This window comes from Hypanus sabinus, chromosome 11 (assembly GCF_030144855.1).
Source record: "Hypanus sabinus isolate sHypSab1 chromosome 11, sHypSab1.hap1, whole genome shotgun sequence".
Taxonomy (NCBI): Eukaryota; Metazoa; Chordata; class Chondrichthyes; order Myliobatiformes; family Dasyatidae; genus Hypanus; species Hypanus sabinus.
The window spans coordinates 109,734,630-109,746,512 of record NC_082716.1 but is presented as its reverse complement, the minus strand read 5'-3'; the positions used below and the strand labels follow the sequence as shown (position 1 = coordinate 109,746,512).

Genomic DNA, 11,883 nt, shown 5'->3' with positions numbered 1-11,883 from the left:
TACAATGCTTCCTTTGAACTACACACAACCTTCACATCTCCCTTGTCACACCCACCCAACAGACATCTAAATGCATTTTAATCAGCATCACCTGGTCTTCCCATCGACTGCAATTCAAGGCTTTAGGAACTCATTGTCCAGAGCTACATTTTAAATTTAACCTACTGTCTGTAGTCATACTTGGAGGCTAAAGTCAGTTGCTGGTTATTTGCTACATGTACTAACCTCCAAAACACCCTAACAAAAGGCAGTACCTTACTTAGTCCGAGCTGGGTGCAACTGAAAAAAGAAACTGTTTAACTGTGAGTTGAGAGTTTAGAAATAAATTGTAGTTTGTGACTTCGTGAAAGTTTTTTTTAAATTTAATTTCCCAGATACATGCTAAAAGAACAAAGTAAACGATGATTTATCAGTGGAAAAGCTGAATCAAAACAAGTACAAATTAAATAGAAATCTCAGTTGAAAGCATAAAGTCTGTATAAAATGTGGAGGTAAAAGTTAAGTTACACACCATTCAATGAGAAAACATGTTCTGAAATCAATAAATCACATCAGCAATCCTACAGACAAAAATGTACACTGGAAAATGGGCACCACATAATAAACAATAAAATTCAAGATTTTTCACTTCTTTTGTACACAAATATTACAAAGAAAGCCAAAATTCCAAGTAAACTTTAATTTTAAGACATTGACGGTTGTAACTGTGACACTTGGAACATTTTGCATCCAGAGTGAAATTTAAGTCGTCGTATAAATGCCCTTTAAAATCCTGTCTCTTTAGAGTCCAGTTTACGCAAGAAACCTCAAATGCGCATTGGCTAACGCGCTGTCAGCATGCAGAGGGGGGCTGCATTGTCGCGGTGGGAACAATTGAGGGAGCGTGAAGTGTTTTTGGTTCCGAGAATAAACATTAATTGCCATACATGGATGTTCACTGGTGTCCCCATCTTTCATTCAGCGTACACACACACACACACCACCAGCTGTATCCACGTGCACACACAAACATTCACACGTGCAGTGCATGCACTCCCACAGCTCCAGACATGCAATGCATACAACACTCACATGTGCATGCAGACATGCACATGTAAAGCAATGCATTCCTCTCTCTCACATACACACTGACATGCACGCACACACACACACACACACACACACATATTCTCAAAGACACTGAAGCTAATTTACTGGTAAATCTATCTACTTATTTATTGAGATACAGCAGAGACAGGCCGTTTCGGCTCTTCAAGCGGCATCACCCAGCAATTCCCCAATTTCATCCTAACCTAATCATGGGACAATTTACGGAGCCCAATTAACCTACCAACCAGTACATCTTTGGACTGTGGGAGGAAACCGGAGCACCCGGAGGAATTTAATCTGAGCCTAATCACTTGACAATTTACGGAGACCAATTGACCTACTAACTGGTATGGAAACAGAGTCACAGAGGAGGTACAAACTCCTTACAGGCACGGCGAGAGTTGAACCCGTGTCGCCTGTACTGTAAAGCATTGTGCTAAAGGTAGCAATTACATATAACTTACAGAACATTTGGGCTCCATCGCAAAGCTTAATTATCCCCTCCCTCCTCGGCACACTGCTTGGGCCTTTCACTCTCAGTGTGACTGCTGAATTAGTTAAAGTGACCCTCACCTCCCCCACCCCCAACACAGCAGCACCAAATCTCCCCTCTCATCCTCCTCTCAACCTTTTACAAGTCTGTCTTACACAGGCAAGATGCCAGTGAGCTTCAGCTTGCACCTCAAGCTCGGGGGGGGGGTTGCAGTGTTCGACTGATTACTGCGACGTCCGGGTCTTCCATTCAGATGTATGGCTCCCCTAAGTCTTAGTGTCCTGGTGCTGTGAGTCCTCACCCCCCACCCCCACCCCCACTGAGTGCCCAGTCCCCTCATATGGAATATGCCAAAGAGGAAGCGATCACTCACCTACCTGCCTGGAAAAACAGATTGAGTGTTGGTAGACTGACGTGTCCCAAATTCCTGCGTCACCTTCAAAGGTCAATAAAGGATTGAAATGTCTAATAGCAGAGGGCATGCACTGAGGGTGAGAGGGGGTAGGTTCAAGGGGGGTGTGAGGGGTAAGTTTTTTACTCAGAGTTGTGGGTGTTTAGAATGTGCTGCCTGGTACGGTGGTAGAGGCGGATACATTAGGGGCTTTTCAGAGATGCTTGGATGGGCACGTGGATGTGAGGAAGATGGAGGGGTGTGGATGTGGTGTAGGGAGGAGTCTGGGTGTTTTTGAATGGCATATTACCTGGCTTGGTACAGCTTTGTGGGCCAAAGGGTCTGCTGCTGTGCTGTACTCTTCTGTGTTCTAATAATTTTCTGACTCTGAGCACACGTGCCACGGACGTTTACACACACACATACACGCAGATTCTTACTGTGGTACTGCAAGGCCAAGTGAATGGAGGCTGACTGTTAATCAGCCTCAACAGAATGGTGGAGATGACCTGATAGGTCGAACGTCCCAACTATCCTCCTAATGTCTCACAGTCTTAAACCAGCGCCACAAGCACGGTGGTCCTAACCACAATGTTGCCATTGCCGGGGCTGTCTCCCTCCATTTCCCTGTGGAAAGAACTGCAGCGTCGTGGTCACTGGGTCCCTTGCCAGGCCATGGGAGGTCAAGGGGTCAGCTCATCACCATCTTCTCGAGGGCAACGTCATGCTTCAACTGAGCAAATTATTGGAAGAGCCCAGATGAGGAGGAAATCATGTCCGACAACAGTTCCCAAGGAGAAGGACTGAACCCAATTGCTTCGCTCAACCAGTTCATGACGTCTACTTCAACTTTGAACATCACTCCCCCCTAATGCAACATCTGCAGTGGTAACCCCACCATTCCAGATCAAGGTCACCAATCCACAATATTCAGTAGTCACCGATAAACCTTCACAATTTCAATTGCAATTTTTAAGATTTCAAATTTTAAAAAATCTAAAACAATTTATACAAATATAGTGTACACAAAGAGCATTTACATTTAACCAGTTTAAATTTCCTGAGACATCCTAAATGCAAATTTTCTAGAAAATAATTTAGGCTGCGCGAGAAAGTGCTTTTAATTACTTCCTATATTTTCATTAGATCAGGATACCCTTGTTGTCTCAGTCCGAAATATTAAATCTTTTATATTGGAAACAAAACCCTTTGATCAACATTTTCAAATAAAATTAAATAGCTTACTGAAGTACATCGACAGTGTGGCAAACTGTACAGGTGACAAGGTCTTAGCATTACAACTGGATTGTACGTGATAGGCCAACAGTGGACTTAAATGAGCCACTCACTGCATCCCTGATCCAATCCCTCTCCGTCCCCAATCCCCGATTCAATCTCTCCGTCCCATTTCTCTGTCCCCGTCCCTCATCCGATTTCTCTCCGAACCTCATCCCTAACTAATCTCTCTCTATCCACCAAACCCCTGAACAAGGAGCGGGCTGGAGAGATGAAGGGCGCTTTGATCTTTTATTGAGGTTGCTGCTGGGTGACAAGATCTTAACCAGAGATAGCAACACTCGTTTAGGGGTTGGAGGAGAGTAGGCAGGGTTGTTGAGAAAAGATGGAGAGGGAACCCTGGCCAACTTTACTACCTGTCACCCAGCACCACCGTCAAACCTGAACCGTTCCAATTCACACAGGTTCAGATTTTGTCCAGTCAGTGTCCTTTCCTCATTCATTATTTTCGAACTTTGCGAGATGATTTTTGAACATCCAAGGCTGTCAATTGGAACTGCCCTGTGTTCCCAGGTTGGGACAGGGGCTAAATGAGAATTAAAAACTGGGGAACACTGACTTTCGGCCAGGGTGATAAAAAGGTTTTAGTTTTATTTGTCGCGTGTACATCAAACCATACAGTGAAACGTGAAATTTGCATCAACAGCACACCACAGCTCAAAGACGTGCTGGGGTGCGAGTGTCCAGCACCAACACAGCATGCCCACAACTTGGTCATCCTAGCCTGGGTGCCTTTGGAATGCGGGAGGAGACCGGAGCATCGAGAGGAAACCCACGTACAATCACGTACATGTGACACAAGCACGTGGAAACCCACGTACAATCACGGGGTGGAGAACGTACAAACCCCTCACAGGCAGCGGCGGGAACTGAACCCAGGTCGCCGGCCATTACACCGAATGCTATGCTACCTGATGAGGTCTGGGGAGGCAGGCGAGGGGGAAGGCTTTCATAAACTAAGACTAGCTAAAAAGGGAGACAACAAATAAGGGAGTTGTTTTGTTTTGGACTTGGCTGCCGTTGGGGGGCAGCAGAGAGCTGGAAGGCGAGATTAACAGGCTCTTGTGGTGCTTTGAGGACCCGGGCTTTGCTGCTGCTGGCATTGTTATTGGGGCAAGGTTCTGCAGCGCTGAGCAGGGAAAGGCAACACAACTACAATCTAACACTGTCTCCTGCAATGCGTGTCCGGAAAGGACCACCTCAGACTAGTGACAAACTGACTGTTGTGGAATCTCCCAGGCTGGGTCGTCACTCTGTAATACAATCACAGGTCTGGGTTCGTTGTGGACAGCGCGGCTATAGTGTCACTTCTTATCCATCGTGCTGGTAAACAGTTCGGCAAACTTCCTCAGCTGCTCGGTGGCGGAGAGGGACTCCTCCTGGAGACGCTGGTTATTCACCCTCAGGTTTGCAACTTCAGCCTGCAGCACAAACTTATCCTCCTTCTCCTGGAGAGAGAAAGAGAGAGAGGTGAGAGGAGAGAAGAGTGGGAGAGGGAGAGAGAGGGGGAGAGGGAGAGAGAGAGAAAGAGAGAGAGGTGAGAGGAGAGAAGAGGGGGAGAGAGAGAGGGGGGAGAGAGGGGGGGGGAGAAAGAGGGGGAGAGAGAGAGGGGGGAGAGAGAGAGACACAGGGGGAGAGAGGGAGAGAGAGAGAGGGAGAAAGAGAGAGAGGTGAGAGGAGAGAAGAGGGGGAGAGGGAGAGAGAGAGGAGGAGAGAGAGATAGACACAAGGGGAGAGAGGGGGAAGAGATAGACACAGGGGAGAGAGGGAGAGAGAGAGAGAGAAAACAGGGAGGGAGGGGGAGAGACAGACAGATAGACAGACAAAAGGGGAGAGAGGGAGAGAGAAACAGTACAAAGAGGAAAGAAAATGAATGGATACAGAACTGAAAGAGATGTAGGTGGAAATAGCCATACCGTGTGCTCTGAAATACCGATGAACATACAAAGTGACGGACTATGCCCAGCACTGGTTTTCTGTGGGTTACCAGACTGCAGAGCTTGTGACCTCTCTGTCCAGTGGGCTGTTCACTACTGTCCAGTCAGAGGAGTGAACAGCCAGTCTGACCTCCTGCGCCAGGACTTCACTGTCTGTGTCGTGTTTCCTCCGCGTCTTGCGAGTTACCAAGGGAGTACTTCAGTCAGGCTGAAGTCCCGGCGGATGACTATATCTTGGGGAAAAAAATTCCCACATTCCCACAAAAGGATATATCGGAAACACATCCTGGCTTTCAAATCTCACTCCAATGTTACAGCAGCCCCAGGGAAGGCAGTGACTCAGCTGAATGCCTGACACAATTCGCCAAGTATTCCCACAGCACAATTAGCAAGCAATGTGAAGTAGGCGGCCATATTCTCCAAAGCATGTGGTCACGCTTTCTAACAGATTTACTTAACCCCAGACTGAGGCCCTGCAGACCAGCCTGCGGGATCTTGGGGCTCCATGTGCACAGATCCCTCAAAGTTGCTGTGCAGTTTGATAAGCTTATTCAGATGGCGTATGGCCTTCATTAGTCAGGTGACCGAGAGCCATGAGGTAGCATTGCAGCTCTGTGAAACTCTGGTTAGACCACACTTGGGTGTCTTGTCTCAGTATAGGAGGGATGGGGAAGCTTTAGAGAGGGTGCAGAAGAGAGTTACCAGGATCAGGGAGTATATCTTATTAGGCGGAGCAAGCTAGGCCTTTCCTCTTGGAGGGAATGAGAGTAGAGGTGTAAGAGTCATTGATAGGGTGAACAGACAGACACTTCTTCCCAGGGCAGAGAGGACAGGGAAGCATAATCTTAAAGAGACTGGAGGAAAGTATAGGGAGGCTGGAATGTGCTCTGTAAATAAGGATGTATTAAATGTGCTCTAGCAAGCCAATCGAGAGATGGACTGGGAGAAGAGAGCCAGGTTAAGTGCCTTCTGGGTGTGGCCTTGTGCGACCCGATTCCTTGCTGGTGTCACTGACTGGCGATCGTAACAGTGGAACATCGTGCGGCTGTCGGAGGCCTCTGCCCTCCAGTGATCTCTCTCAATGGTCAGAGAGAGAGCTTGTTGCTGATTCTCAAGCTGGGGGAGCTACGCAATGCTTCAGACTGTAACACCGAAACAGCGACGTCCTCCTCTCTCTCATTCGAGCCCGAAGGATGTCGAACTGCTGGGATGAACGGCAGCGTCCGATGGGCTCTAGATCAGGGTCTCCTCAGGGGCTTCGATGGGATGGGGCTGATGCCTTGGCTGTGGCCAGACGAGTGGGGCTGGGGGGTGGGTAGAGGATTTGCTGTTGCTTGGGGGAGGGGGAGGTGGGGTTTCTGGTTCTAATGCTTCTCTGTCATTGATTCTTTGGGATTTTCTTCTGTTTTATGGATGTCTGTGAAAGGTACGAATTTCAGGTTGTATACTGTATACATTCCCTGACATTGAATTGAAAAGCTGAACCATTGGACATGTCCTTCTGTGGGATGTGGGAATTCTTCCCTCCCCCCCCCCCCACCCAGCAGCAGCTGAGGAGGATTCCCAGATCCCGATGAACAAGTATGGGTGAACCCCGTCACTCCCCACAAGACGGTAATGAATGTTCCGAGGTCTCTCACCTTCAGCAGATCATCTTGCAGCTGCTTCAGCTGTACCTCGAGTTGGTAGACCTTCCCCGAAAGCACTATTGCTGGTTCGCTGCTGCAACAGAGAATGCGGTCATTACATTCACGATGGGTTCATTCCGTCGCCACGCGCACATTGAACCGTGCGAAGTGCATCATTTGTATTAACAACAACCAGCATACCTAGGGCAGCTCACAGCCATCGAATCATGGGAAATCACCGCACAGAAACAGGCCACTTGGCTATCTAGTCCAACCTAAACCACTTAACCTGCCTACTCCCACCGACCCGCCCAGCAAGTGTCGCCACATATTCCGGCACCAACGTAGAATGCCCACGATGTTCCGCAGAGCAACACAAGACATCCAGAGCAAAAGGAGCCATTTCCCAGTTCAGGTCACCTCCGGGTCTCCAGTCCTTATCCTCAAACTATCAGGCCTCCACTTTCAGACCTCACCGCAGGGTGCCAGTCACAGTTTTGACCTTCGGGCTGCACAATGGAATTCTGACCCCGGTGACCCGGGCCCTCGTGGTTCCCTTGGACTCACGTGGGCTTCAAATCAGTCAGCAATACATCCTGGGTCTCAGAAACTTCAATCCCACTCTGAGGATTACAGAACAAAGTCCAGGCCAGCTCCTCAGGTGGCTTTTGGCAGTCTAGCAGTTAGAGCAACACTTCACAGCGCCAGTGATTGGAAGATTAGGGGTTCAATTCCCTCCTCTGTCTGTAAGGAGTTTGCACGTTCTCCCTGTGACCTCTGGGTGCTCCAGTGTCCGAAGACGAACAGGTTTGGGTTAGCAAGTCGAGGGTATGCCATGCTGACACCAGAAGCATGGTGACGCTTGCAGGCTGCCCCCAGCACGTAACATTAATCTTTCTTTGCTTTCTTTCTACCAGGGCTGTTGGCAATGGCAGGTGACGGGGGGGTAATGTGCATGGAATAGAGGGATACGGATCATGCGCAGGAAGAAAGGATTGCGTGTCAGCAGCTCAATTACTTTGGTTCTCCATCGTGGTCTGAAAGGACCGTTCTACATACTGAGGGAGTACAGCACTTTTGAGATTACGTCTTTCAGATGACAAATTAAACATTTTCATTCTGATTCTCATTCCTGTTCCAATGTGCCAGACAACATGCCAAGATGAGCCCACCCTCAGGGTGAAGTAGCAACACCTTAAATTCCAACCTGATGGCTTTAATATTGATTTCTCCTTCCGGTGAACAAATATCATCCTGCACCTTCTCCATTTCCCACTCCGACTCTTCACCTCTTCTCACCTGGCCGTTACTTCCCCCGGATCTTCACCTCCTTTCCTTTCTCCTATTCTCCACTCTTCACTCCTATTAGATTATTTCTACAGCTCTTGGCCTTTCCCATCTGCCTGGCTTCACCTATCACCTCACAGCTAGCCTCTTTCCCCTCCCTCCACCCCATCTTTTTTATTCAGACATCTTCCCCCTTTCTTCTCACTCCTGAAGAAGGGTCTCAGCCCAAAACATTGACTGTTTATTCATTTCTTTCGATGCTGTCTGACTTGCTGAGTTCTTCAAGCATTTTGTGTGTGCTACATAGGTGCCTGCTTTTTTTCCTGGGTAAGATTCTGTCACCAAAGATTCTCAGAGATTCTAACTAACCATCACTGAAACAAATGAAGGGTCTCGGCTTGAAACATCAATTCTTTATTCCTCTCCTTTGAGTTCTTCCAGCGCTTTGAGTGTGTTAATCCAGTAAAAGAGGACTTTTTGTTTCAGTGAACCCTTTCCTTAATCTCCCCCTCTGCTACTTGTCCTCTCCCGGGATGTTACATGGCTGCAGAGGAGAAGGTGACGAGAAAGGCTTGCCATTACCATAGCAACCCATCTAGTCCGTGCCAGCCTGTTACTCTGCCTGGTCCCCTCACCCCGCACCTGGACCATAGCTCTCCGTACCCCATCCAAACTTCTCTTAAATGTTGCAGTGGAACCTACATCCACCACTTCTGCTGGCAGTTTGTTTGACACTCCGAATGAAGAAGCTCTCCCTCAGGTTCCTGTTAAATATTTCACCTTTCACTCTTAACCCATGACCTCTAGTTCTCCGTGTAGAAGGTGACAAGAAAGATCCTCCTATACCTTCTAGTTCTAGAAGGTGACGAGAAAGATCTTGGCCATTAGAACAAGAGCAATTGGCCATATTCTGGCATTTTAACAGCATAGAAAAGGCCCCTGGGCCCATTGAGTCTGCACTTTCCAACAACCGCACACTTAAACTAACCCTACACATATTATTATCAACATTCCCCAAGAATGTTCTCAAATTAACAACTTAACCCTTCTAATTTAGCAATCTTACGTTAGTGTTTACATTGAAATGTTCTCATAGAGCATTCGGAGCAGTTGGAATAAGCGGGTTCCCCCCGCTATCTGAAGATAGAGCGTTCCTGTGAAACAGTTTGTAAGCCGAAATGTTGTAAAGTGAAGCAGTGATTACCATTAATTTATATGGGAAAAATATTTGAGCGTTCCCAGACCCAGAAAATAACCTACCAAATCATACCAAATAACACATAAAACCTAAAATAACACAAACATATAGTAAAAGCAGGAATGTAGGTCTTTCATAACAGCGAGCTGCCGTAAAGCGAACATTCGGAAAGCGGGGGCCACCTGTAGTTCCATTTACCCAAGTCTGGCCCACTTTGCTCTAAACTATTCCCATCAACGCACTCCTGGTCTGGCTTCACTCGCCTTAGGTTCTGCAGTTTGATGTTTAACGCTTTGTGTGTTTTGTTCGCTTTTTCCATTTGCACGATCTGTTCTCATTTTTCACTCGTTGATAGGCTTGTCTTTTTATTGCTTGCGAGATATACAGCTCAGAACGGGACCTTTGGGCTACACTGCCCATCCATCCCTATTTAATCGCAGGATGACAATTTACATGCTCAAGAAACCCACCAACTGGTACGTGGGAGGAAACCGGAGCACCCAGAGAAAAGCCATGCATTCCATGGGGAGGACAGAGATGCCTTACAGACATCTGGTGCTCCGAGTTGTAATAATGTCGCACTAACCATTGTGCACCACCTTCTGTGTGAAGAAGTCGTCCCTCAGTTCCTGTTTAAATCTTACACCTCTCACCTAAATCCTTGTCCTCTGGTTTTTAGTTTTCCTTTTCTGGGAAAATAGCCCCTTTCTATACCCCCATACCTCTATGACATCACCCCTCAATTTACTGTGCTCCAAGGAATAAAGTCCTAAGCTGCCCAAATTCTCCTCAAACTCATGCCCTCAGGAGCATCCTCGTAAATCTCTGCACTCTATCCAGTTTAGTGACATCTTTGGTGAGCAAAACTGTAAAGAATACTTCCAATTGCAGTTTTACCGATGTCTTGTCTGCCTGTGACACACTCCTGAACTCAGTCCCCTGACTGATGAAGGTCAGTGTGCCTAATGTTTTAGAGTCAAAGAGCTCCACAGCACAGAAACAGGCCAATCAGCCCATCTAGTCTCTGCCAAACTGTTATTCTGCCTATTCCATCAACCCGCACCAGGACCAGAACCCTCCATGCTCCTCCTATCCATGTACTTATCCAAATTTCTCTTCATCACCATCATCATCATTATGTGCTGTGTCATAAGCCACAGGCAATCATAGTCTTAGACTGTGATTATTCTTGCCAAATTTTTATACAGAAGTGTTTTTCCATTGCCTCCTCCTGGGCAGTGTCTTTACAAGATGGGTGACCCCAGCCATTGTCAATACTCTTCAGACATTGTCTGCCTGGTGTCAGTGGTCACATAACCAGGACTTGGTGATATCTACCAGCTGCTCGTATGACCATTACCTGCTCCCATGGTTTCATGTGACCCTGATCGGGGTGGAAGGGGGGTTGCTAAGCAGGTGCTACACTGTGCCCAGGGGTGACCTGCAGGCTAGTAGAGAAAAGGAGCGCCTTACATCTCCTTTATAGAGACACATCTCCAACCGACCACCCATAAGATTTCTCTTAAATGCTGCAATTGAACCTGCATCCACCACTTCTGCTGGCAACTCGTTCCACACTCTGAATGAAGAAGTTTCTCTCAGATTCCTGCTAAATATTTCATCTTTCAGCCTTAACCCATGACCTCAAACCTCAGTGGAAAAAGCCTTTTTCAGCATTTTAGCATTAACCTCTGCTTATTGTGCATGACAGAATGTATAAATCCCTTTAAGTCAAACCAAAGCACTTTCATCATGGGCAAGTGCGCTTTAATTATCACCATAATATTATCAGATATAGGAGCAGAACTGGGCCGTTTCATCATGGTTAATCCATTTCCCTCTCAGCTCCAATCTCCCTGTGTCCCTTCATGCCCTGATCAATTAAGAATTTATCAACCTCTGCCTTAAATCTACCCAATGACTTGGCCTCCACAGCAGCCTGTACCAAAGAATTCCATAGACTCACCACTCTTTGGCTGAGTAAGTTCCTCCTCATCTCCATTCCCCTCTATTCTGAGGCTGTGTCCTCTGGTCCCAGACTCCCCCACTATAGGAAACATTCTCTCCACATCCACTCTATCTGTGTCCTCTGGTCCCAGACTCCCCCACTATAGGAAACATTCTCTCCACATCCACTCTATCTGTGTCCTCTGGTCCTAGACTCCCCCACTATAGGAAACACCCTCTCCACATCCACTCTATCTGTGTCCTCTGGTCCCAGACTCCCCCACTATAGGAAACACCCTCTCCACATCCACTCTATCTGTGTCCTCTGGTCCCAGACTCCCCAACTATAGGAAACACCCTCTCCACATCCACTCTATCTGTGTCCTCTGGTCCTAGAACCCCCACTATGGGAAACATCCTCTCCACATCCACTCTATCTGTGTCCTCTGGTCCTAGACGCCCCCACTATAGGAAACATCCTCTCCACATCCACTCTATCTGTGTCCTCTGGTCCTAGACTCCCCCACTATAGGAAACACCCTCTCCACATCCACTCTATCTGTGTGCTCTGGTCCTAGACTCCCCCACTATAGCAAACATCCTCTCCACATCCACTC

At 47.5% G+C, this 11,883-nt stretch overlaps 1 protein-coding gene across 10 annotated transcripts in view; it reads right to left on the bottom strand.

Moving 5' to 3' along the window:
- Window positions 1-344: 344 nt before the first annotated feature.
- sipa1l3 (signal-induced proliferation-associated 1 like 3) overlaps window positions 345-11,883 on the bottom strand; it is a 391,364-nt gene continuing 379,825 nt past the window's right edge. For 9 of the 10 annotated variants that reach the window (XM_059985106.1, XM_059985105.1, XM_059985114.1 and 6 more), the window contains 2 exons: window positions 6,847-6,928; window positions 345-4,717 (listed from right to left, as the gene is read on the bottom strand). In XM_059985106.1, coding sequence (XP_059841089.1) covers window positions 4,574-4,717; window positions 6,847-6,928 — 226 coding nt within the window. In that variant the 3' untranslated portion in view covers window positions 345-4,573. The remainder of the gene's footprint in view (window positions 4,718-6,846; window positions 6,929-11,883) is intronic. The other variant, XM_059985113.1, reaches the window with a different exon arrangement.